Raw genomic sequence first — 27,739 nt, forward strand, 5'->3', positions numbered from 1 at the left:
TAGGTTTTTATCTAATATTTATATTTTATTTTGTTTCAGCTTTATGTCAGTACCAATTTTAATACACAATCAGCAAACACTAGTTTCTTGGGAAAACCAATAACAAAACCTGAATTGTTTGACACATATCAGCATTGTACTCCCTTGTAAAATCAAATCCTTCTGTATAAACTAGAATAAACAGCCAACTCTGTAACCTTGAACCGACCCTAAAGATAAACCAGATGATGGATGGATTGGTTAAGAAACTCGCTGACTTCTTGCACAATGAAATTTAAGTGCTTGCATAACCAGAAAAAAAACACCCTAAAAGCTAAAGAAAATATATTTTTTAATTAATTTCGTGGATTTTAAAGAGAAGAGACTGGATGTGTCGGTGTAGAAGAGAAGAAAGGAAAGTTTGTTCTAGTTCTAGACTATTTGTAGACTTGAATACAGCATGTTAGGCAACTCGCTAGTTCTAGTAAAGGGTTAATTGAGTCGGGAGGAGCCAAACTCCAGTTTAGCCCAGAAACGTGAATGTTACAAGAGTGAGCGCTTTACAATGAGTGTAATGTGTGAATGCTGCCATTAGGCCGAATTATTATTTAGGTTACACCATAGACTGTATAAAAAGGGTTACACATGGAAGATCGGGACGCCCGGCGTTGGAAGTAAACTGGCTCGAAGTGTTTGGAAACAGCTTGAACCACAAGAAGAAGCTCTCTTTTCCGTTATCGGCTGTTAAAATGGAGGGATTTGAAGGAGCCAGCAGCAGCAGCGAGAGTGTTTTAGATCTGTCCCGTCTGAATCTGAACAATAACGGGTTGGACTCGCTCAGCGACAAACGACGGAAAGACACGAAGCAGCTGTACCTGTGCTACAACCGCATGACGGTTTTACCCGAGTCCATCTCTTTATTCTCGAACCTGGAGTTTCTCGACATCAGCAACAACGCGCTGTCGGTCATCAGCGAGGACATCACCCGACTGAACAAACTCAAAACACTCATAGCCAAGAACAATCGTTTGAATGATTCCTCTCTGCCCAAAGACTTTGGCTCTCTGCGGCTGGAAGTGTTGAATTTGAGTGGGAACCGGTTTGAGGAGATGCCGAGCCAGTGTCTGCAGCTGCTGTGGCTCCAGTCTCTGTCTCTGGGAGGAAACAGACTGAAGAGCATCCCAGCAGAGATCAAGAGTCTCGCCAGGTAACGTAACGTCACGTTAACGTAAACACGAGAACATCTGCACGCACCGTGACTCTCTCAAAACACCGCGAGCAGATCTTTCTGGGGAGCTTACGCTACTCCTTGGAGGATTTCCATACTGCTGTCCTCACGTGTGATATGTCTGTTTGCTCGGTGTAATTAAAGTCTAAAGATTAAATAGCCCAACTTTCTAGGTCATTCCCGTTTAGTAAATCAGTGTCACTAATCGTATATGTCCTAATATGTTGGACGGAATAACAATTTTATAATTTTGTATACGAATTATCTCAATTTCACAACCTTGAGTGGATGTCGTCGTTCTCGAATGCCAACTTTCTTGTCTCGTAATGACGTCACGCCATAGGAAATGACGTCATTTAAGGTGGGAAAGATGATTCAACACATTAAAACTGACATCTTTGTGATGGCAGTTGTTATTAGCTAAGTTACATGCAAGCCAATATGTTAGTAATCAGATTAATGGCTAAATTGGAAAATCCGATCCAACTGCCATTGATACAAATACAATTTAGAGTGGATTGGGAGGGGTGGTGTAGATCTGATCAATAGGGAATCAAAAAACAAGCATGTAAGTGCTTGAATTTGACAATTTTTCCAATCTGTTTGAGAAATATCTTGCAGGCATGTTCAGCGAGATGAAGTAGTTCACAAAGGTCTTGAGACATATGTCAGCTTTCTTTTTAGAAATGTTTTCAAGAAGACAAAAGTGACAGTTATAGCTGTGGCTACATAGTTTTGCTCAGATTGGATTTATTCAGATTAACGAAACAGACTGAATAAGGTGTTAGGATTTATGTAGCAACTCTCTCACTGATCAGTCTACTCAAACCACTCAAATTTCTGTACTGTTGAGATGTATAAATTATCAAGTTATAATTGTCTGGTTCTGAGACACTTATAATTTAAATGTCTGAGTTTGACCGGAGCATGTATCTAAAATTACTAGTTAGAAAGAGAGTTAGAAAGATACTGTAAAATAGGAATGCCTCTGCTGATGTGTAGTTTAACTGATGAATGATATTTCAATAGTGATTATTGGTTATTTAATGAAAGATGAGGGTTAATGTTTTATGGGAAAGCAGCTGTCCTGATGGACTCATGAAAGTCACAGCAGTTGATTACACAACATTCTGAAAGGTACATTAAGACGGATATGAAGTCAGCATAAGTTGCCCAACTTGTCTAAAAGTATGATTGGTAATCTTTTGAAATAATATGATAATATGACTTGTGATCAGTCATAGATAATTTATAGGACATACTTCTCTATTTAAACCAGAATATGACTCATCTTTCATCTTTAATTTATTAGGGCCTCAAATGATCTAATCTGGATGTTTGTTCTGTAAAACATATGCTTTCTGTGCTGGACCACGGAAGTGCAAGAAAATAACATTGCAGAGGAATGTGAATTTTTTTTTTTTATCAGTAAATAACTGGGAATGTGACATGCTGTACTTCCGGCTGATGCAACTTCAGAAGGGTATGATCCAAAAGACAAGGCTGCCTCTTTCTCTGTTTTTATACCTTGTGCTCTGAACAAAGTGCAATGTGTGCTGAAAAAAGAGGACATTTTGATCTCCCCTGTTCCCTTAATATATCAGTTTCTTTAGTATTTCTGAGCTTTTTCAGTTCAGTTCAGCAGTTCTGTCAAAGTGCCAACTGAACAGTGTCCTGAACAGTCGGGACCCCCTCACATAAATATATCTGCACTAGGACCCACGAGATAAAGCCGATTTAAGTGCAGCATTATGCTGTCATTTCTCTGTTAAATTTCTTCAGTTTGCTGTATTGGTTATCTCTTATTCTCAATATATATAAATACTAAAAGTTTATTGTTTCACATTTTATTATCTGCACGTTTTTACCAGATGATCCGAGGTAATATGATATTTAATAACAGGCTAAGCTAGTAATATATTTTAAATCAGGCACTGGATAGATTACAAATTATAATATCTTTTAACCAGAGAAACCATATAGCATAAAATAGCATAAGTAGTCTTAAAAAAATCATTTATAATGTTGGGATTTATCTCGAAGTTGGTTAGTTTGTTTAAAGGCTTGGAAGTGTTTACTAGTTAGCAGATGCATTTCTCTGTCTGACTTTTGTTTACCGAATACCTGCTTCCTTATGCTGGCAGGTTCATTCTTGACTTTATCAGTATCATCTTACGCATATTAATAAACACCTTTTGAAATGTCAAGGAAATGGATTTCCCAGCAGTGGAGGATGATTATGGTACTTTATGAACTGATTGTGGCAATGACTGATGTGTGCCAGACAAACATCATAGAGTCTGCATCTGTAGAATCTGAAGGACTCAGAAAACTGGAGTATTCATCAAATTCAGCTTCGCCATCACAGGAATTAATTACTTTTGAAAGTGTATTTAAGTATTAATCAGTTATGTGAAATTGTGATTTTGCAATATTACTATTTGATCAAATAAATGCAGCCTTGGTAAGAATGAGCGATATCTTTCTATAACTGTTGAACGGTAGTGCTCTGATAATTCAAATATCATCTGCTTATTTTGAAATACACTTGTAATGCCATGACAGGGAAGTGCTTCTTTTCAGCGAGCCGCAGACAAGCCTCTGATTGGGGCTTTAGTTCAACTTCTCACTGTTCATGAGAGTGAATAGGAAGCTCTCAGAGCTGCAGGATCAGTTTGTCATGTGGCTGTGCTGGAACCGTGAGTCTACTGAGGCCGACTTGGCTGCAAGCCATCCCATCATAAAGAGATGTGCCCTGTTGGCCCACATTACACACAGAGTTGGTCCTTTTCAAGAGATCTGGGCCTCTTTTCCCTTTGCTATCTCTGCCTGCTGTGATAATTGTAGAGACTAAGCTGAGATGGGTTGGCGAAAGGAATGAGAAATTGAGACAAAAATGAATGCCTCTCTTCAGGGAGGACTACAAACGGACAAAGTGGCCCGTAGGCTAAAACAGTAGAAGATCTCTCACTCGCTCCTTTTGCTCTCAGTACTCCGTTCTTTATAGAGGAAGAATTCCTTTTCTTTACCATGGGGGTTTGAAAAATGCTTCAGAAAAACTAAATCAGCTCTGAGATTAATCACAACATTACACATTTGGATTTGAGGCAAACACGACAAAGGTACAAAACTATGCACTTAAATGGTTAGTTCACCCGAGAATGAAAATTAGTCCATCTTTTACTCACCCTAAAACGTCCCTCACACAGCTCCGGGGGGGTGAATAAAGTCCCCCTGTAGCGAATCCATGCATTTTTGTAAGATAAATATCCAGATTTCAATCATAATATACACCTTTTTTCTCACTTCTGCTGACTGAGGGGAACCGGAAGGCCTGTAGTCGGATGTCGTAGTTCGTCAGCGCTGCGCGATTAGTGACAAACGTGGAGAGAGAACAAAACAAAACACCATTCACGAATTAGAAGCACAAAACGAGGATTTGAAAAGAAACATGTCGGTGGATTTCGATATAAAATATTCCCATTTTCCACAAGTTGATATGATTCTTTCAGGTCTTAGTGAACTTTCTGTAACATACTTTAGTTAAAATTCCTCAGTGGTCGTGTAAAACAACATCTTTTTTTAAACTAGTCATTCCATGTACATGTGTTGTCTAGATTAGATAGGAGGATCTTTGTATAGTGTTTTGGTCAAAGGGAGTCTTTGGAGTCAAAAAGGTTGCTTTGATGTGCTATCCATTGATTTCCTAGTAATGATGAAACAAGCACAAAAAGAACCCATGCTTCTTGACTGGATGAAAACCCACATTTATTGGTTTTAGATGCACATTTTGTTTTTTGCGTTTTAGAATTTATTACTTTGGTTTTTCCATGCCAGATTTCAATAGCAATTTTGCCACTATTTTGACTTCTGTTTTGTTTATCACATTTGTGGCGACGCTTCACAATCCTTCTTTTTCTCTCTAGCTTAGAACTGTTGTATCTGGGTGGTAACCAGATCTCCTCCATCCCTGCTGAACTAGCTAACTTACCCAGCCTCTGTTACCTAGTTCTGTGTGATAATCGCATCCAGAGCGTCCCACCTCAACTCAACAAGTAAGTCTGAGATGTCGCACAAGTGCTTGCTAGCAGCGTGTGCACGGTTAGGTCAAAAAAAAAAAAAATACATATTGCAATTATTTTGATGATAAACCTCGAACAGATCATCAGTGTTATTATTGTTACCTGAAACTAAAGCAAAAAAGCTTACATTTCAGCCAAATAGCATTTTGTTAAATTTGAAAAACGAAAATAAATTAAACTAAAATTTAATAAAAAAAAAAAAAACTAGACTTTTAAAAAAGACAACAAAAAAAACAATGTCAAAATGAAAACAAAATATATATAATTAAATATAATTTAAAATATTTACCAACTATAAAAATACTAAAATAACAATGCAGCTCATATTGATTCTTCTTAGATATTACAAAAATGATATTATATTAGGTATTTAATATATAATAAATATTATGTATTAATATTCTGTGATATATTACAGTACTTAGTAGTAGTAGTTGTTATAATAGTATTAGTAATAATAATTAAATATGTCAAATGTTGTTTGCCTGTCCTGCTGTTCACCCTCCCAGGCTCCATTCCCTGCGCTCTCTTAGTCTGCATAATAACCTGCTGACGTATCTTCCGAGAGAGATCCTGAGCCTGGTGCATCTTCAGGAGCTCAGTCTCAGAGGCAATCCTTTGGTCGTACGCTTCGTCAAGGACATGACCTATGACCCCCCGTCACTGCTGGAGCTGGCTGGCCGGACCGTCAAAAGCAAGAACCTTGCATACTCTCATAAAGACCTCCCGAGCCATCTAGTCAACTACCTAGACATGGCCAGCAAGTGCCCCAACCCCAAGTGTGCAGGTGGGAGGAGAAACATGATATAAAGACAAGTTTATATACGTAGATATAGATATAAATGTATACTTTGAAGTTATTGCTATAGCACTTTTCACAATATGTATTGTTTAAAAGCAGCATTACAGAAAATGCTGGCTTCGATGTGAAACTTAGGTTGTATTCTGCTTGTTATCAGCTAAAGATGAATCAAAGTAATGTCAATATGGCGTATAATATATGGCATGTGGTTAGTTAACATAAGTGTATTTAGTTATGTAGACATAACCTGCTAAGCAGCGATTGCAGCTTATGCTTTTAATGATTGCAATATAAGGATACAGTTTTGTATGTAGATCATATATAGAATAATGTGCTCTCCATTGATAGTTCACCCAAAAATGAAAACTCCACAGCTGTATGACTTTCGTTCATCTACTGAATATGAATTAAGTGTTTAAGTATTGCATATTATATTGCATATCTTCTCCCTCCTTAGAAAGTCTAGGCAACCAACATTTTCAAGCTTTACAAAGTTCATAAAGGGATTGTAAAAGTAATCCGCGTGAATTGAGCGGAGCCAGGTCTTCTGAAGGTGCACGATTGACTTTAATCACATTTATACAATGATCAACACACATACATAAGGTGCGGCCACGTTTAACATTATTCGGGAATATTTTGGGGGTGAAAGCAGTTATTTCAGTAGGAATCGTCATAACGAAATGTTTCCAAACATAGATTTTGTATTTCAGGTTGCTCACAAGTTGGAGTCATTGCAATGATCAATAGAAATCTACTTTGTTTGAAAGTGAACGCAGCATGTAGAGCAAGTCAAATATATGTACTGTGATTGATATGGGTATGGTAGCTTACAGTGTCTTTACAAAATAAACAAATACATTTTTGTTTCAGTGGAGGAACAGATATCTCTTAGGTTTCATTATTGTAATTTGTGTTTCAAAGATGCACAAAAGTCTGGGTATGAAATGACACGAGGGCGAGTAATATAGTATAGCTGTGGTGTGAACTCTGCTATTCTTTTCAGTTTTGGACCAGTCTTTGTCTTTATCATTATAGTTAATGGCTCTTTAGTCGATCTCTAACCTTGTTTTATCTCACCACCTCATTCCCAGGTGTTTACTTCGACTCATGCGTTCGTCACATCAAGTTTGTGGATTTCTGTGGGAAGTATCGCCTGCCCTTGATGCACTACCTGTGCTCCCCAGAATGCACCTCTCCCTGCAGCTCCAACCCTCAGAGCGACGCTGACTCAGACGAAGACAACAGCGTGCCTGCCGATCGCCTTCAGAGAGTGCTGCTGGGATAACCTCCTCTCTCTCACTTACAGTGTTATCAGGAAGAACATTGAACTTTACAGCCAGCTGGCTTGAAAACCTCTCATCTGCAAATAGTTTCTCATACAAAGGCCTTGCTTTGCAAAGGCAAAATCAAAAACACTGGTGGTTCAGAATAGTTGTTAGTTATATTAACTAAGTTGCCTTTTTATATCACTCTATTTAGCTCTTGCACTTTTATAATACATAATAGAATCCACAGTTTAGGTACATGTATATCGTTTGCTTGGCAATATGTTGCTTTGTCTCTCACTGTACAAAGATTTACTGTGAATTAATTAAAAATAAACATTGAGTCTTTGGGCTTGTGAGAGGTTTTCTTCGTGTTTGTAACTGTGTGGCCTGCAGCACTGTAAAACCAGGGCTACATCTTCAAAAACAAGCATTTATGTCTGTAAAAGATTTTGTTTTAATTTAGAATTTTCTGACACCCTGTGGTTTCATTTCATTCAAAAACCCGAGATAAACAGTGACAAAGGTTACCAGTCACTTAGTTTTGAAGGTTAATTCTTTATTCTGCATCAATATAAACTATGTGATGTTGTTACAGAGCCAGTGGACAAATTTGCAAAGTGTTCCTGCATTTCCTTTTTAACGGAACTTTGTTCTTCAAACACTTCCTGTTTTATAAACTCACTCACTTTCTTTAGTTTCTCCACATGTGCCCATGTACACTCATAGGCTTTACCAATATTGATTATGCAAATAACTAATGCAATCACAGAGTTTTAAAATTCAGATCTAAATAATCTTTTATGATATTTTCTGTATATCAGTGACAAGATCGAATGTATTTTATTTAAGATGATGAAGGCAGATTTGGATTGCATTCACTCCTCTAATGGTTTATAAACATGTATTTGCACTTCTAATGTAGAGTACTATAAATAAATAATAATATTAATAATAGTTTGTGTGTGGGTCACTTTTTTTCAAATGAATGTTTCATGTTTTTCTGGAAAAAAAAAAGCCGGGGCTTTTAAAACATTTCTGCAGTCCTGTTATATAGAAATCTAGTGTTCGGAGGAGTTTGTTTGAAACAATATCTCATTCTGTCCATCAGTGCAGAGAGGTTACAACAGTAACCAGGATGTTATCTTGCCTCACATTTTACACTGTTCATACTTTCCCCGAGGTTAACGATCAGTCCTGGGAATTCATAAGATCACGTTTCACAGGGTGCATTGCTAATCTCACAACATGTTTACAGAAAGTCTCTAGAGTTGCTCATTCTCATATATGTAGACTTAACAATCTAACAATACAACTTTTCATGCTGTACTCTGTTTGGCACAGAAATGTGAGGTTAACACTGCAAAAGCTTATAAATTAATGTGAAACATACCTTTACCCAGTATGAAAAGCCCTATTAATTTTCCCCCCAATTTTAGTTAAATAGTGGGCACGATTTAACTAAACTAAACAAGGGAACAAATTAGTACAACATACGTAACTAAACTACAATTAACTAACCACAGTTTAATTAAAAAGATGGGTTACATTAATAAAACATGGGAATACATTAATCATGACATAAGAATTAATACTTAATTTGATGCCAAGAAACCTAGTTCTCCTTTTGCATGTTTTGAATAAAAATCATCCTCCAATCTCTTAATGCCTACTTTACACTAAGATAATATTATGTTTCTATTGCTTAGCTAACTTTTTGTAAATGTATGTGATGCCTGCACTTTTCTGAGCATATTCAGTTTGATTACCTGTTGCTTCTGTAATCTCTAACTTCTGTGTAAAACATGTCGCATTCAAGGTATCATTGAAATTTAAATGTGTTTTAGTTGGCAAGATTGATTCCCCTCAGAATCCATTAGCCAGACGCTTGTCGGTTCAGATGGTCAGCGAGAGATTCAGCGTTTGGCCAGTGAACATACAGGACTGAGTTCATGCATTTGCATATGAACGCCATCTCATCACTCCCACTGAATACAGAGGGACTTTCTTTTCACCTTCCAAATTCAAAGTTTTATTCTTTACAGGACACTCTTTCTCTGAAGGAGAAAGACCTAGTAACACAAATTGATGCCACTCTTTTTTCACTTTATTTTGTCCTGATTTCACTCTCTGTGAGGTTTGTCTAATCTTAGATGGGTTTTGAGGGACAGATGTGTTATTTGTCCTGCGGTTTGTTTGACCACTTTTAAACACTTGTTAGGAGCTCAAAGCCCCCTGGCCCCCTACTGACAGCACATTGAGTGTCTCTCCTCACTTCAGTGCACCTCAATACATCTACTGTTGTGAGTCCTGAGATGTCGCTTTCTCATAGCTTGAACATTTGCTTAATGCTGAAATTTGATAAATCGTTGTTTTCACATCATTTATCACTCTTCTATTATTTATTACCTTGAGAGCAAACAATTCATATTCATAGTGGAGTTCAGAAAAGCCTTTAAAGTCTTGCTACTAGTTTAGAGAACAACTATCTATTAACTAGAACAGGGGTTCCTAAACTTTTTATAATCATATATTTTGAGACATATAATCTTAAGGCCTACCAAAAGTTATAGAGATGTATTTTGGGTACCCTTACGAAAAAGTAGTTGTCTTGTAAGTTTTTTTACTAAGTATACTTAAGTAAAGTTCAAGTATACTTTTAAGTATACTTTATATAGCAAGTATACAAATATCAGTGTTCTAGTAGTATACTTGTAAGTGTACTGTTTCAATACTCCTTGGGACTAAATTGGCCCACTTTCTATACCGGTATATAAAAGTATACTTTTAAGTATACTTTAAGTATAACAGTAGCAAACTTTGTGTACACAACTAGTTTACTTCTATGTTTGTAGTTTGTACTGCAATTATATTAAAAGTGAACTTATTAGTATACTGATAGTTTACTAATTAAATGCTTTGTACACTTTGAAGTATAGTCTCAGTAAACTACTAGTTCAGTAGTTTTATACTGCAAGTCCACTCATACGTCTCAAATATATTTAAAATTTCTCTAAGTAAATGTAAAGTATACTTAAATGTCATTTTAAGTTTATTTCTGAGGATTACATAAAAAGTTCACTAAAAGCATACTTTCCTATTTTTTAGTTAAAAAGAAGTATACTAATAGCACACTTGAATAAACTTCTTTTTCATAAGGGTAGGCTTGCTTAGCGTCATTGCAATACCATAAGACCATGGAATATATTATTATTTCTTGCAATTTAGATTTTATATTTTTCATTTTGTAGTAAACATCTCACAAGTTTACATTGCAATTTGTTCTTTCATTCTCAGAATTTCTTGAAATTTCTTGAAATTCTGAACTTTTTTTTTTCACCGCCCAGTGTCTCACAACTTAAATGCATGGCTCTTTAAAGCACGACACTCTGTAATTAATTTAATTTTCTGTGTACAAAATTGATCTGATTATTCTAAGTCAGGTTTCTGAGGGCAGTAAATAAAAGGTATCAGATGTTTTGATTAAAGGTCAAAGGTGTACAAATAATCCTCATAATTAATGAAACATTCACCGAGCTTTGTAATACACACATAACACACTGAACACATCATATGGCCTATGTGTGTAGCCTGACCACAGGAATGTGCAAGTGGACAGCCGTGTGGGTGTCTGAGCTTTAGTCTTCACGTCATGAGGGAGACTGCATCTTACTGAGAAAAGCTTAACTAAAGCTTCATTCTACAATTAAACAATTCAGAATCCTCCTCTTACCAATTCATACTTAAAACAAATCCTGTGGAACTACAATATGAGTGTGTGGCTGATTTGAAAACAGAAAGCATATGGAAACGTGTAAAGTTAATTAAGCAATAGCTGAGGATGAGTTAGGAGTTGTACTAAGTGTATGTGCATATGGCAGTACAGCTGCAATTACTTGGAACCTGAGATGCATGAAAGACACCAGGATGAAACTGAAGCTTTCACATTTAAATGGCTGTAAGTTGAGAGCTGTGAACAAAGTTTAGCATTGTACAATGTCCAGAACTCACTCTACAGAGAATGTGCTGTTGTCGAGTGCATAGGACAGATCCTTATTCTGGAATAACAGTCTTTTAAACATGTCTAGAATATGACCCACATTCACACAGCGGCGTTTGAGAGTCCATAACCTGTTATTTTGGGCAGGGCTGCCTGCCGCAGAAGGTGAGTAAGACCTGTGCCATGACTAGAGTGGGTGGGTGGAATGAGGAACTGTGTTTTTAGGATTATTCTGTGGTTTTTATTGGCTTTTTATGACTTACCAAGGTGAGTGTTGTCATGTGTACAGTCACCGGTGATTTATTTGTGTATACAAGTTCCATCTTGAAACCGAGCTCAGCCATAAAGATAACTGCAGCGCTGTAAAATAACTTTTGGCCAGGTCAAGTAGAATCATTATTCTCTTAATATAAAAAGTAACCTTCAACGTGGAGATATCAAACAGAGACTGCAATTAGGTCAATGCAAAGCTTTGTACATGGAGTTTTTATGACTTACACATTTCTCTAGAAAAACAAAAACAGTGAGGAACACAGTGTTGAATTTCATTTACTCTTCCATGATGCTTAACCATTACTTTTGATGGAGTTTTTGAAAATAATTACAGACCAATTCATTAATTAATGATTCAGAAGGCATTGTAGTTCGAAAAGAACTATTCGCTCAACCCTCAAAACATGACTTATAAGCAACTTTTACACAATACAAAAGCAATATTTAGCCAATTATAATTTTAACATTAACTTTATAATATTAACATAACTAGAAGATGTATTTAACCATCTGTATCTACTGAAATATTTCCAAGTTTTCAGTGACTGTGGGAATCATGTAAATCTAGCTATTAAATGCAAATTTTCTATGTTCAATTTTAGTTTTTTTTTTTTTTTTTTTTTTTTTTTGAAAGTGTTGGTTGTATGCTGGTGTTTTATAGCAGAAGGTTTTTCTGAATTTGTGCACTCATCATTGGCCATATGCTGTTGTTATTGGGCATATTGGTTGAACACAATCTCCTCTTTCCTTACTCGGTAACTGAGTAGACAGCTGTCTACTGTTGCCTCATGTGGATGAAAGATTTAGCAGGTCTTTGCAACATGAGCCTGGAGGCACTACATCTGCCCCGAGGTTAACCAGGTTCACACTCATTCAGAGGAAGAGACTTAACAGTTCCAGAGCCTCCAGTAGTAGGAAAGAAATATCTTTATACCATTTAATATTTGCAAACTATTTGATGCCAACCATAGTTGGATTGCAAATGAAGTATGTTTAATTTATATTATTTAAATAAGGTGTACAATTTAAATATTGTGCCCAGTTTGCTTTTGCTTTTAAAGTGTTAACCTTATTTCTGGCGTCAGTGTATGAACTGACCGAGTCCGACAGCGACATCTTCTGGTGAAAACCACAACTGACGCTGACAGAAATATAGGCCAGAGTTCTCCTACATTTTCTTCTACACAATAAACAACTTGCATTGCACGTGATATTTGCATTTGCAGCACTGAGTCATGGAACATATAATAACGATACTCGATCTTCACTGAATAACTATATTCACTGTACATTTTACATAGGTTTTTTTTGTGTGTTTTTTTGTTCTTTTCCGAGGAAAAGCTAACCACATGCCCAGACTCCCTCAGAAAGAACATGTGAAGTTTTAATAACAGCTGAACATGAACATGAGGTATTACATATTCACAAGATCAAATTAACATTAGCTGCCAAAGAAGAGAGAGAGAGAGAGAGAGAGAGAGAGAGAGAGAGAAAAGAGAATTACATATATTCCAATGATTTCAGAGCATTACGTTTTCATTGCTTTTTTGTGTTTTGTCTGTTCCAAGAAAAAAAAGGTTTACATTGAGCCCACTTTTTCTTATGTATATGGAATTTTCCTAACAAAATAAACAACTGTATAATATTTTGCTCTTTACAATTCAAATTTTGTTTTTCTGTATAAAAAATTTCAACAAACAGACAAATTTCTATCATACACTCCATTTGTTTCTGTTAATATAGAATTCCAAATCCTTCCAAAATAATCTTGAGTAAATACACTGAAAAAAAAAGATGCAAAATAGTTTTTTTCTTGAATACAAAATTCACAGGTATATGAAATATTAAGCTTAAATCTTTCCAAAACATCCTTGGCAGGATAAATTCTATGAAGTATTTTGTAAGACACTTTCTTAATTTTGTTATTGATACAAAACTTATTTGGCAGTTTCCATGCTTTAACCCAAGATATATTACCAAATAAAGAAGACCAAAAAAATCTTGCTGTAGGTAAGGACACATAACAAAGAGCATTCGGTATAATCTTATTGCTACACTGTTGTTTTAAAAATCAATATTTTTAAAGAAAATAATTCCACAAAGATTAACCATGCTTACTTCTAAGTTCCAGTTGAAAAGTTTTTTTTTTTTTTTTTTTTTTAAGTAACATCACAATCTTAGGAATTGCATCAAAAACAATGGCAAATTCTCTTGGTTTAACTGGTAATTGGATTTTCTGAAGAAATTCGGTAGGCCTATACGACAACAAGTAGTCTACCCATGGGAATGAACTAACTGCCTTACTAAAAGAATACCTTTGATCTTCCGCGTTATTATTTGCGCGCTTGGAGCGAGATGACGTCAGCGGTTCACTATTTATTTATTATTTTCTCTCTCTCGTCTTTAAAATCGAATTTAAATTCTTATGTATTGTATGGCCATCCTTGAACGCCTGGATTTTTATCATTGGCATACGTATCAAAGTGTTTAATAATAATAATAATAATAATAATAATAATAATAAAAGTTAGTCTGCTATAACACGCATGCTCTCATTAGCTACTGCGCAGCGGAGCAGGTGTGATAAACGCGAGTGTATTTCTTTCCACTGAGGTATATTATGATTTTTTTGTTTGTTTGTTTTTATAATGACTCCCGTGCAGAACAGAATCCACCCTGTCCCGCGAGACCTCAGTTAAATCAACTATCCTCGCTAGAAGTCAGACAAACAATGAACTATATTATCAGCTACTCTTTTAAACTGGATAAAGCGCAGTAGTAAACGAGTAAGTAAACCAAATGTCGTTTTTAAACATTAAAATATATCAACAGTGCGGGCTTTTCAAACAATTTAAAAAAGTGTTACATGATCAATGCAATTATTGTAAGTCAAAATATTATTTCAAATAACTAAATCAGACTGAATTCATTAGGATACGCCAACAAAAGTGAAAGAATATCCAATTTTTATAGTGCACTTCCAAATGAACTTGTGTCTGTGTCTCCTCCTCTTTCTGTCCCTGATTCAGTCCTCTCTCTCTCTCTCTCTCTCTCTCTCTCTCTCTCTCTCTCTCTCTCTCTCTCTCTCTCTCTCTCTCTCTCTCTCTCTCAGTGTTTCAGGAGTTCATGTAGGCTACTGTTTGCTGTTCATCATTTGGCACAGACAATTAAAACTAAATCTACAGCCCGAGTCCTCGGATCACCCCTGACTCTCGCCGCTCTATGTGATGTCGCTTCTCGCATGGGACGTTTTGTGCCGGATCGCTGAAGGATGTGTGAACAGGAGCACCTTTCATTCACATGGATCACAGGTTTGCTCAGTCTGTTTTCCTAAGGCAAATACATGCAGATGCTGCAGAACCTGATTTTACTAAGTGCGAGGGTCAACAAAGACGTTGATCCAGGAACAACACTGTGATTAACTCAGATCTGAAGAACCAGTTTATAGTTTTTGTGAAGTTTAGGCTTACAATCAGTGTTTGGTGCTTGTACATTACTGTCATTCATCTGTCATGTCCTCTGATTTTAGGTTTTACTAAGGTTAGGTGTAGGGATATGGATTAAATATTATATATATATATATATATAATTTTTTTTTATTTTTTTTATTTTTTTTTTTTTTTTTTTTAATGTTGTTCCATATGGGCCAACAAAATATGCTAAGATCTAACTCGGCAAAATCAGGAAGCTGCATGTGAAACACCCCTTAAAATTACCTGGAAACTATTACACACAGAAAAATGGTAAAGTAGCCTAATTAAAAAATTTGATAATAAAATAATAATAAAATAATATAAGATATAAAATAATATATTTTTTATCAAATAATAACATAACTATTGCGTTACATTTAATTATTACATTAGTATTGTATTATTTTAAGTTAGGTATTTTTACCTTCCACGCCGCTTGCTAAAGAAATACAAAACAAAGAAAGTTGTCTAAGTAAATTGAAATTTGCCTACAAAACTACTCTTTCCCCCGTTTGAGATGTGCCGTGACTTTCATTTCGCGGGTTATTGTTGTCTTCTCAGTGGGTGTTGAGTCGAGGGGAGTAAACCAATAATAACTGGCATTCTTCTACATGATCAGCTTAGATTAAATTGCTAAACGGATTAAAAGAGAGTGAGGGTGATTGTTCATATATGATCCTCAAACACACTGGCTGTGCTTTTCTGCAGTCATCAGTGTCTCATTCACAAACAGAAAACCAGAAAACTCAAATACAAAACAGCTAAACACAGTGTTTACTCCTTTAGGAGAGATAAGTGTACTTCTAAGGAGAATGAAACAGACACACCCCTAGAAAAGCGTTTTCTCTGAGGCATATTCCTGCAGACAGCAGCGCAGGATGCATGTGTAGCTTGTGTTGAAGCAACCTTCACATGAACGTCTTGTGATAGTTATCTTAACTGACCAGTCGTGAGCTAGCCATACAGGCCTGCTCTGCCTTTAGACCACCTCCCCCTGCACTGAAGAGGGAAAAAATGGTCGGAAATGCCTCTCTGTGCCGGTCGTATCTGCAGGAAACCGTAAACTACAGATCTATACTGGGAGCGATGACAACACATCTTTAGGAAGGAACAACTTTACAGGAATTTCCAAACCACCCTGACAAGAGTGTCACATGAATCTGAGACCGTAATGCATGCTTGTTCAAACACATCTGAGTCTGAATCAGAAAAATATGTGGATTTAATGTGAATGCTAGATTTCGGCTGACTGGTGCCTTTGCAGAAGGAATTAAAGTTTTATATAGACAGCTGACTTTATAAAGCACAGCATTTCCAAAGTCATCGACACATAAATCAAAGTTTTAGCTCAAAAGATTTAATTTGAGTAACACTAAAATGCCTGAACTAATGCTTTGATGATCTTAATAAAAACAGAAACTAAAGTGACAAACTTTTTTTTTTGTCAGAAAGTGTAAAAACATAATTTAAATGGTTACATAAGTACCATAAATATTTATTATAATTATTTAATATAATTTAATATGACTGCATCAATCTGAAAACATTATGCACAGTTTGAAACGGTTTCAGTTTGCTTGAAATGTAACATGCATGAAAACCTTGCTGCTGATTGAAAATCATTTTTGCATCAGATTTATTAATTCATTAATTCCCCCTGACAATGTAAGGCGCTTTGAGTGCTTAGAAAAGTGCAATATAAATGTAAGGAATTATTATTATTATTTTATCACAGAAATCAAGAATCTAGAGATGTTATTACTAAAGCTCATGCTGATTTTCAACCAGGCTCACAAGACAGTAAGTGCCAAATCAATTAATACTGGATGAAACTTCTTATTATAATTACAGGGTCTCAGCAGAGCCACAAATTAATTAGGCTTTGAAGTCTTATAAATAAATTACAATTTAATATGCATGCAATTTTTTGTATATGATGAGGAAAATACACTAATAGCAAAACTGAATTAATTACAGGAATTTATTCTCAAACATGTATTTTCTAAACTATTCAGCTAATAAGACCATGTTTATGATATTTGATTGTTATTATTAAATATTAAAGTTAGATTTCTAGCTGTGAAGTGTGAATAACATTATGTTTGACAGCTTGATAATCTGTTACTTGGCTCCACAGTTTGGGCTGTTTTTCAGTCTCACAGACAGACGAGATAAACTTTGTGTGATATTACATGTATGACAAGACCAGAAGATGACATATTAATATATCTTGACATCATAGATGGGGGCAGTTGTATTTTTCCATATAAATCAATGCACACTGCCTCTGTAGTAAACAGCAGCTAGATTGAGGCTCAGTCTGTGACTCATCTTGACTCAACAGTTCAAGTCTGCAAAGTCACAACTAACATTTAAAAGAATTCTTTCCTCTTGGACTCAAAATTATGTATTAGTGTCAGATACAGTAAATGCTAGTTGGCTTGCATATCATAGGTTTGCCTGTTGTTTTTTCAGTATATGAACGTGATGAGTGTTGATTGATTCTTGGATGACTTAAGTTCAGTTTTCAACAGGTACTTGTGTTCATTTTCTGAGTCCTGCTGTGCTTGTATCTGTCTGTTTCCTGAGATGTTTGTTTGTTGGTAACTGTGTGTCTGTGAGGTGCTTGCGTTTACGTCTGTGCCTCAGGCGCTTGAAGCCGTTCAAACCCCTGAACAGACAGTCTCAATCACATCCACACTACGCTCCAGATGCTGTCACTCTCTCATTGACTCATAGCTCATGTAGTCACTGCTACATTCACTAAAGCTTAGTCACTCTTTCATGTGAGGCTCCAGGTTAGACTTCCAACATACTGACACACATATAAAGTCTCTCAGATTCATAAACAAATGATCTTTCTGACTAGACATCTGTGACTTTACTAATAAAAATATAAGATAATGAAAGCTACGAGATCCACGCTTGAATAAATGGATAGTTGATGTATTTTTAAATCAGCATCAGTATTTTAAATGAAACTTTATATAAATGTATAAGTCAAAAAGTGTACATCTTAGGTTCTGTAAACAAACGATTTCTCTATATCATTTGAAACATTATTTAAAGAAGCCTTGTATCCTCAAAAAGGCTGCATTTATTTGACTAAAACAATACAGTAAAACTAATATTGTGGACTGTTTGCACTTTCAATATATTTTAACAACATTGAAAATGTTGTTTAATATTTTTTTCTCTTTTTTTTTTTTTGTGGGAACCGTGCTACGTTTTCTTTTTAAAGATTCTTTAATGAATAGAAAGTTTCAAAAGAACAGCATTCGTTTGGAGTATACATGTTTTGTAACATTTTAAATGTCTTGTTACTTTTATGAAATTGCATGCACCTTACTGAATGGAAGCATTTAATAAATGAATGAAGTAAGTTACTGGCCCCAAACCTTTGTCTCATAGAGGATACATTTCCATGAAAAATAATTATAAAGAATGGGCAAGGATGTGTCAACTTCCCAAAAGCATGTCATGTCAATAACCCCCTATGCAACACACTCTCAGTAAGACAGAGGACACACCCACATTTAAAACATTTCAAAAGCAGGCTTGAAAAAATCACAGTGAATCCAATAAGAGGTGATCACAGCATTGAAAATCACCTCCAAAATCCATGCTATACTGCTCATGTTTACATGCCTCAAACTGCCTGGCACATGGGACGAGTTGCTGTAGACATTCAAGCACATCAGACTATGAGACGATCACAGCACAGGTAATGTGGTTTGCCCTTTCAGGCTCATACATGCGGTTGGTTTGCTGATGTGACGCACAGCGCTGCTTTGTGACTGGTAATCTGTGCATCCGTGTGGGATTTAGTGTCTCACTTGCAGCTCTTTCAACTTTGTGTTGTGGAGGCAAGCCTGAGCGTTTCCTCCGTTGTTCATTATGGACTGAGGATCAGTGTGATGATAGTTTTTAAACATCAGAGGTATAATTATGTAATGAAGAGGAGAATGAGTCTGTATTTTGTTGTGTTCTCATGTTCACCGTGACACGGGAGAACATCTCTTAAGATCTGTTTGGGTGCGAGAAAGACCGTCTGAAATGTCAAAAATGTGCTCAGAACTGATTTTAAGAGGAGATTCAACTTGATGCTTTAAATGTCCTCTTTGAAAAACGTTCCATCTTTTTGGGAACTCCGAGATGTTTGGTATTAAAATGTGATTAAACATAAGGAATGTCAGAAGATTTTCTCATATATATATATATATATATATGTATAAAAAGAGTTAGTATGGTTAACACTTACACATAAAGCAACAGGCTTTGTGGAACTCAAGTAAAGTCAATCTTATTATAACACGAGGACTAAATCTGCACAGTGCCGTACATCTTCATCTGAAGAAGTCGCTCTAACAAACTCTGACAAATAGAAAAAAAATTGTAACCGTCATAAATGACCACAGATCATTTTATTTAATCTTTCCAGTCTTATAAGAACAGATTTCTGAGACAGGCTGAGCTGAGAGTAACTACTGTATATTTGATTCGGATACAGACAGAAGAAACTATAAATAACAGCGCCATCTTGTGTTCAGTCTTCCACGGTGTACTTAAAATTAGATTTTCGAAAATATTTTTAATGCATAGTGTAATAAAAAAATATTTTAATTTTTTTTTTATTAAAGTATTGTTAAATGTATTTTAGTATATTGTTATAACATATTTAAAAACAGTGGTTTTAGAAAAAATTCTAAAATAAATAAAGAAATATTCATTTTTGTACAGTGAGCACGGAATAACACATTTAACCAATCAGAATCAAGTATTTCACATTAGTGTGTAACCTGATTCTTATGACTAGACAACGTCGAGTGTTTAATGTATTTTTTTTTATAATTATTTCCCTGTATAGTGACAATACATATACAATATATTTCCTTTGTAGTGACAAAAGGTAAATGCCACTGCTGCTGATTGACAAGATCTGTCACTTGTTTGTTTCTGTAAATATGCAATGTGTTGTGTGAAGATTGTTTTCTGTTTTTCAGGATGTGTGTATGAGTTGAGATAGAGCTCAGGAAGTGATGGAGGCAGGGCTGAACTGCAGCTCTCACTGTGAGTCTGGCGTCTGCTTCATCTATCCAGGAGTGAACAGTCAGCAGGGCTGGGACGTCCTGCAGAGACTGTGTGCGCTCGCAACGGTACGTTCACACACTCGGAGACAATCACAATTACATTCACAAACAGTAGGAGCCACAAGTTTGAGCGAGGCCACTAGTGAAAATGCTTCTATTTTGCATTTCTCTTATTTAAAGTGATGAATGACGTTCTTTTGATTCATTAAAGAATCCTAAAAAGAAAAATGGATGACAGTTTCCATAAAAATAATAAGCAGCACATCGGTTTTTAACATTATAATCAGAAATGTTTCTTGAGCATCAAATTAGAATGTCAGACTGATTTCTGAAGGGTCATGTTACACTGAAGACTGGAGTAATGATGCTGAAAAATGGGCTTTGCATCCCAGAAATACTTACAATTAAAATATATATTTACATAGAAAACATAATATATATTTACATGTATTTTTTTTATCAAATAAATGCAGCCTTGGTAAGCATAAGAAACTTTAAAGAACATTAAAAACCATAGAGTAGTGTAAAGATTGATTGAATTGTGCTGTTTGTCTGTGTCTAGCGGGGTGTGGATGCACCGAGTCGATCGCTGTCTCCTGCTCTCCGTGCTGTTGTCTGGACGCTCCTCTCTTGTGGGATTCTGCTGACGCTCTTCTTCCTCATTTTCACACTGCGCTTCAAAAACAACAGGTACAGGATCTCTGGATCTCTAATGTGATTTTATTGCTTGACAGGTGGTCATTTTGCACAGTGACTGTGGCCGCCAGCATGAATTTTGATTGTGTACCTCTGACCCAGGATAGTGAAGATGTCCAGTCCCAATCTGAATGTGTTGACTCTCTGTGGCAGTGTACTCACATACAGCAGCGGCTTCTTATTCGCCTTGGAGGAGAGAGCGCCGCTGTCAGGAGCAGGATCAAACACAGTACAGGTACACACACACACACACACACACTGTACACACACATGGTTATTTAGGTAGACTGATGAAGTTGACATTCAAAAACTAAGACCCTCTTCTCTATGTACCTGCCTATATGTAAGTTTAACTAAAGCACTATAAATCATGCAGCTGGCCTATTGCTCTGAAATGCTAAATGACATTTTACAACACCATAAACCTCTTTTACTTTACCAAACATGTTTAACAGGATTCTTGATTACTTTGAGCTGTAAGGCTTGTGTGTATGTGTGTGTGTGTGCGTGTGTGTGTGTGTGTGTGTGCGCGCGTGTGTGTGTGTGTGTGTGTGTGTGTGCGTGTGTGCGTGTGTGTGTGTGTGTGTGTGTGTGTCTGCGTGTGTGTGTGTGTGTGTGCGTGTGCGTGTGTGTGTGTGTGTGTGTGTGTGTTGCTGTTTTGGATTGATTAGCAGTGGTTACAAAAAAGAAGGAAAAAAAATATGTTCAAAAGTTTGGGGTCAGCAAGATTTGTTTTTAATAAATTAATACTTTTATCCAACAAGGACACATTCAACTTTTCAAAAGTGTCAGTAAAAATACTTATGTAACACAAGATTTCTATTTCAAATAAATGCAGTTCTTTTGAACAGAAAGAATCCTGAAAAAAAATGTATCACAGTTTCCACAAGGAATATTAAACAGCACAACTATTATTTTTATTAATAGTTATTACTTGTATTAATAATACATATTTCTTGAACAGCAAATCAGCATTTTAAAATAATTTCTGAAGGATCATGTGCCACGGGAATAAACTAAATTTTACAGTATATTGAAATGGAAAACAGTTATTTCAAATTGTAAAAAAAAATATTTCACAATATTAGTGTACTGTTTGTTTTAAACTAATTCCAGGTTCAGTTTAACAAACAAGCAGTGTCATGATTTGTATGGTTAAAAGTCGTTCTTGCATTAAATGTGTGTATCTTTTTCTACACCATCTTAATTTCCGTCACAGGCGCGGATGTGGACACTGTGTATCGGCAGCTCTCTAGTGTTCGGCCCCATTCTTGGGAAAACATGGCGGCTCTACAGAGTGTTCACTCAGCGTGTGCCCGACAAGAGAGTGGTGAGCTGTGATATATGTCTGTGTATGAACAGGCTATGAATCATTGGTTGAGATCAGCGGCTTCACCATCGTGCTTTGTTCTCTTGTGTTTCAGATTATTCGAGACATCCAGCTGATGGGTTTGGTTGCTCTGTTGGTCCTTGTGGATGTTGTTGTTCTAGCAGCATGGGCTCTGACGGATCCGATCAAGTGCTCTCGCTCTATTAGTGCTATGGTGAAGGTACACACACTTTTTAAAGAATTTTCACTCAGCTCTTGTTAAAAAAAAAGAGTAAATAAATAAAAAACTCAGTGTAGTCAGTGTAACTTATGCACTGTAGTTCAAGCCTTGTAAAAATTATGTAATAATTCTGTAAAAGAGACACATTTACACTGATGCAAGCTCAAATCATTTATGGCATGTAAAGTGTTTTTTATTTATTTTTTGTCAGGTAGTAGAGCGGGATGCATCCTACTCTCTCTCCCAGCTGGACTCCTGCTCTTCTCTCTACTCGGACCTCTGGGTAATCCTACTTTCTGTGCTTAAGGTAAAATTCAGCTTTGCCTTCACAGGAATCAATCCCATTACATTAAATATATTAAAATTGAAACGGTGTAATATTAATCACACCAATATTTTTTAGATTTAAAGTAAATGCAGCATAATAATCTTTCAGGAGCATCAATGAATCTTACAGACCTGAAACTTTTGAATAGTAGTATCTGGACATGTTACAGTAATGAAAATGAATTTGTAATAATTATTTCTCAATAAATATGAACAATTTATATATTTTTAAGTATTATAGTATTTTTATATTATTTTCTAATAATTATATATTTTATTATTTTGGTATTGGGGCAAAATAAAGAGTATATATATATATATATATATGTACAGTACAGACCAAAAGTTTGGAAACATTACTATATTTAATGTTTTTGAAAGAAGTTTCTTCTGCTCATCAAGCCTGCATTTATTTGATAAAAAATACAGAAAAAAATGTAATATTGTGATATATTATTACAACTTAAAATAATTGTTTTTAAATTTAATATACTTTAAATTATCATTTATTTCTGTGATGCAAACTTAATTTTTAGGATCATTATCACATGATCCTTTAGAAATTATTCTAATATGATGATTCATTATCAAAGTTGGAAACAGTTCTGCTGCTTAATATTTTTTCAGAACATGTGATACTTTATGATACTTTGATGAATAAAAAGTATTTTTAAAATATAAATATTTTGTAATAACAATATACACTACTGGTCAGTAATTTGGGCTTTTTTTTCTTTCTTTTTTTTAAATAAAATCAATACTTTTATTCAGCAAAGATGTGTTAAATTGATAAAAAGTGACAGTAAAGAAAATATATTATTAGAATATATATTATTAGAATTGTTTTTTTTTTTAATAAATGCAGCTCTTTTTAACCTTTTATTCATCAAATATATTAGACAGCAGAACTGTTTCGAACACTCATAATAAATCAGAATATTAGAATGATTTCTAAATGATCATGTGATAGACTGGATGTTACATGTGACACTGAAGGATGGAGTAATGATGCTGAAAATTCAGCTTTGCATCACAGGAATACATTATTTTTTTTAAAGTATATTCAAATAGAAAACTATTATTTTAAGTTGTAATAATATTTCACAATATTACTGTTTTTTTCTGTATTTTTGATCAAATAAATGCAGGCTTGATGAGCAGATGAAACTTCTTTCAAAAACATTAAAAATAGTAATGTTTCCAAACTTTTGGTCTGTACTGTATATATATATATATATATATAGTTTATATGCATTACAGTAGTGAATCTATTTGTCCTGCTTTACATGGACTCTCTTTGTTCTTTTGCAGGGCAGTCTCCTCCTGTATGGCACGTATCTTGCCGGTCTGACAAGCAATGTGAGCTTACCTCCAGTAAACCAGTCTGTGACCATCATAGGTGCTGTCTGTCTGGTCACCATGTCGAGTGCTGTGGCCGTACCCGTCTCTCTTTACCTGAACGCCTGGCCCAATGTGGTCTACAGTGTAGTGTCCGGAGCCATCTTCATCTGCACATTGGCCATAAACTGTCTATTGTTTGTCCCTCAAGTACGTCCCGGTAAATTCACTGCCAATGTCTTGTGATTTGCAGTCACACTTCTGCCGTTTCTGTTCTGAAAACCCTTAATCAAGAGGCTTATGTTGATGTACAACTGATCGATAAATCTAGCACAGAAGAGGAAGCAGGTGATGAGTAAGCTCAAACATAAGATGTGTATGTATCCTGTACGTTTGGAGAGGACACTGCTAATGTCGGCTTTTTATGACAGTGTGGATTACAGCAGTTCATTAAGGATCGATCCGAACCAAAGAGCTCTGCATCTGTGTATTATGAGTGTGTGTGTATGTGTCTGGTTAAGATTAAAAAGGCTGGCATAAAAAGGGAAACATTTGGTTAATGAGTCACACAGACCTGATAATGCCTGACCAAATACCAAAAAAAAGAAAACTGAATCATTCAGTAACTGAACATCAGCAAAAGACACTAATGTTTGTGCAGTAATGTATATAATTGAATACCCTTGCTGTATTTAAATCTTGTTATTATTATTCGTCCCTCTAGTTGACCCAGTGGAGGCAGTTTGAAGAGGAGACAAACTCTCATCCCAGTCAAATGGCCAAATACTTCAGTAGTCCCAGCAAGACCACACACTCCATGTACAGCGAGGATGAGATCTATTATCTACTTGGAGAAAATGACTCAATGAAAAGACTCATCAGTGAGGTAACAATAGTTATTACATTTGCGTTCTTATTCAAAGCAAAGTGATGCACTTTGAGTTTACTTTTGTACCTTTTAGCATGTATAGCATTCACCACAAAGTAGAGGGAAGTGCTATTCTAAAGCCCACAGCATGCTTTGCTTGTCCACATTCTGAGTCATCTCACAGACCCATGTGTGATTTCATTTTCTTCTAATGTCCGCACATAGCCCAGTTTTTCTGTTGGCGAGGACAACAGTGCATGTGTGAATGATTAGCAGGTCAAAAACAAAGGTCCAGATGATAGTGTGCAGATGGCAAACACATCCATCCATGCTCACAGTATACTTTGGACCTGTACATGTGTCTTAATTCTAAAGCTAAATAAAGAAAATGTATGTTTGAAATGTTGGCTTAAAGAAATTGTTTTAATAAATAAATACAGTAATCTAAAGATTATTTAAGACATATGTATTCGAATACAAAATACTGTGTAGTTGCGAGGGTACTGAATGTTATTCTAGTTAGACAAATAGACAGGCAGGCAGGGAGATAGACAGAACTACTCACTGATCGATCGACAGACAGATAGACAGATAGGTGACATTTTCAAAAGAAGTCCATGGGATTTTTGTTCATTGGCTGCTGGAAAACCTCAGATATAGCACACTGAGTGTGACTTATTGTGGTTGGTGTAGCTTAAAATCTATAGGAGGACTTCCATTTTGAGATTTTGGTCTTGGTTTAAAGGATTTTATCAAACCAACATGAAATCTCTGAGTTAATTTGATTACACTGATCTGAGTAAAGCGAGGATCTAGTTTTGTCCACACAGTGATTACTGGTTAGTAAGTGTGTGATGATGAATTCCAGCTTTGGGTGTGGACAGCAGTGTGTTTTGCGTCACTACTCATTGAGTGAGGCTGGATCTTTTGTTTTACATTTCCTCAAGGCCGCCCTTTGTGATCTCACATCCTGTAACACTGGCACCTAACCCTTACACCTACTTGTGTCGTTCTAGATAATCACCGTGATTAGGGTGGTGAGGTTTTAAACCATTTTTCCCATGTGTCCTCCATATTTGCAGAAGAATGCCGTTATTGATAGCCTACAGGAACAAGTGAACAATGCCAAGGACAAGCTGCTCAAACTGATGACTGCTAGCCTCCCCTTGGACGAAGGAGAAATGGACTCCTCCAACACGAACCTCAACTCCACCTCCACTCAAACCACAGTGGTATCTCCTAATTCCCCAACTCTTCTTCTGATGAAATACTCAGAAGCTGCTCCCACCAGAGCGCTCGCTCCACCTCCCTATGTGCCTCCTCCATCACTTCCCGCTCATACTACCTCACAGCAAACATCCTCTGAAGGCCCAGTAGCTAGGGAAGTTCCTCCTCCTTCACCACACCTGAGGTATTCACCTCCTCAAGACAGCTCTTCCAATGAGGTTATGAGTCTGAATGGAAACACAGAAGAAGTTCCATCCATGAACAATCTCAGAAACTCAGGTCTTGGAAAAGAGATTTCGGAGAAACCACTAGTCATGCCTTCGGATCGAGGCAAATTAGCACAGGGTTCCCCTCCTCTGGGTCCTGCTACGTATAGTTCCCCACAGGTTGAGTCTCCAGTGCCATCGGCTTCTGTTGAGCTTCCCGCCGTGTCACCGACTGGGCGACTGGGTTTTGTAACTAATGAGCAGCTGGTGGAGATCTTGCAGGAGCTGAGTGTGGACACTGTAAGAAGCTCCGCCAAGTCCCCCGACCGGGCGCGAAGCCTGTCCCTCAATCCAGATGAACTGAGCACGGCTCCTTCTCCTCAATCTTCTCTACAGTTCTTCTTTCCCACCATCTCACCCTATGCCATGCGTAAACGCAGACCTCCTTTTTACTCCTCAAGAGGTGGACCGCCCCCTTACTATATTCCAGGCTCGGTTAATCCAGGGCGAAGGAGGGAACCAGTACTACCGGACCATGGAAAGTTGAGGAACGATGACTCTCAAAGACAAGACTTGTGGCATGAGGGAAAGAGGAGGAGAAGGGGTGAGAAAGCACAAGATCGATGTGGCGCAGGACAGAAGAGTTGGGAATGTTCTTCTCACAAATGCTCCATTACACCTTTTACGGGACAGGTTCCTCAGCCTGCCTCTGCTGGACTATTAGAGGGGGTTGAACACTCAGAGGAGTCATATGATTACTCAGACTCAGAGTCCAGCAGCTCAGTGGACTACTGTTACTACCAGAGGCCCTACTGCGGGGCCTGCCATCACCCCTACGACTCCACAGACAGCCTCACCTCAGGGACCTCTGACAGCGAGGATGAGGACTTCTACAAGTTAGCACATCCTGCTGTAAACTTTAAAGTGGACCTCAAACCAACCTTTGTATGAACAGACTGCACATCCACTATTTGTATTTTAAGTGGTGCTCTTTTTGTTTTGTCTGGACCTAATTTAATTATTCAGATATACACTGCTGTAAGAAGTTTTTTGAAATTAGTCTCTATGCTCAGCAAGGCTGCATTTATTTCAAAATTCTTTATCAGGAATACAGTAAAACAGTATAACTGTAATATCAGGATATCAGAATGATTTCTGAAGGAACATGTGGCTCTGAAGACTAGAGTAATGATGCTGAAAATTCATATATGAATAGAAAATGTATATATGAATAGAAAAGTCGTTTTAAAAATTAATTTACATAACATAAAAAAAATCTTAATCATTCCAAAAATTCGACCATGTACGTTAAAATGCACTTCATACACACTT

The 27,739-nt window shown here is 36.4% G+C and overlaps 3 protein-coding genes across 5 annotated transcripts in view; 2 read left to right on the forward strand and 1 right to left on the reverse strand.

Annotated features, from left to right (window-relative positions):
* Positions 1–27,739, reverse strand: part of LOC132152732 (serine/threonine-protein kinase SIK2-like) — a 364,451-nt gene that overhangs the window by 27,778 nt on the left and 308,934 nt on the right. The gene's annotated exons all lie outside the window — the stretch shown is intronic.
* Positions 465–7,379, forward strand: LOC132152726 (leucine-rich repeat-containing protein 58-like). Of its 2 annotated transcripts, none has more exons than XM_059561571.1 (4): positions 465–1,186; positions 5,134–5,262; positions 5,799–6,076; positions 6,549–6,901. In XM_059561571.1, the coding sequence occupies exons 1-4, from the start codon at positions 729–731 to the stop codon at positions 6,590–6,592; spliced, it is 909 nt and encodes a 302-aa protein (XP_059417554.1). In that variant the 5' UTR covers positions 465–728; the 3' UTR covers positions 6,593–6,901. The 2 variants fall into 2 exon arrangements, with proteins under 2 accessions (XP_059417554.1, XP_059417553.1); XM_059561570.1 differs by lacking the exon at positions 6,549–6,901 and adding an exon at positions 7,186–7,379 and having other exon boundaries at positions 469–1,186.
* LOC132152727 (probable G-protein coupled receptor 156) lies at positions 14,751–27,621 on the forward strand. 2 transcript variants are annotated; one of them, XM_059561572.1, is made up of 10 exons: positions 14,751–14,943; positions 20,109–20,261; positions 20,758–20,885; positions 20,994–21,126; positions 22,111–22,221; positions 22,316–22,441; positions 22,653–22,748; positions 24,080–24,316; positions 24,831–24,992; positions 26,057–27,621. In XM_059561572.1, the coding sequence occupies exons 2-10, from the start codon at positions 20,145–20,147 to the stop codon at positions 27,356–27,358; spliced, it is 2,412 nt and encodes an 803-aa protein (XP_059417555.1). In that variant the 5' UTR covers positions 14,751–14,943; positions 20,109–20,144; the 3' UTR covers positions 27,359–27,621. The 2 variants fall into 2 exon arrangements, with proteins under 2 accessions (XP_059417555.1, XP_059417556.1); XM_059561573.1 differs by having other exon boundaries at positions 21,045–21,126.

This window comes from Carassius carassius, chromosome 11, assembly GCF_963082965.1.
Source record: "Carassius carassius chromosome 11, fCarCar2.1, whole genome shotgun sequence".
Lineage (NCBI taxonomy): Eukaryota > Metazoa > Chordata > Actinopteri > Cypriniformes > Cyprinidae > Carassius > Carassius carassius.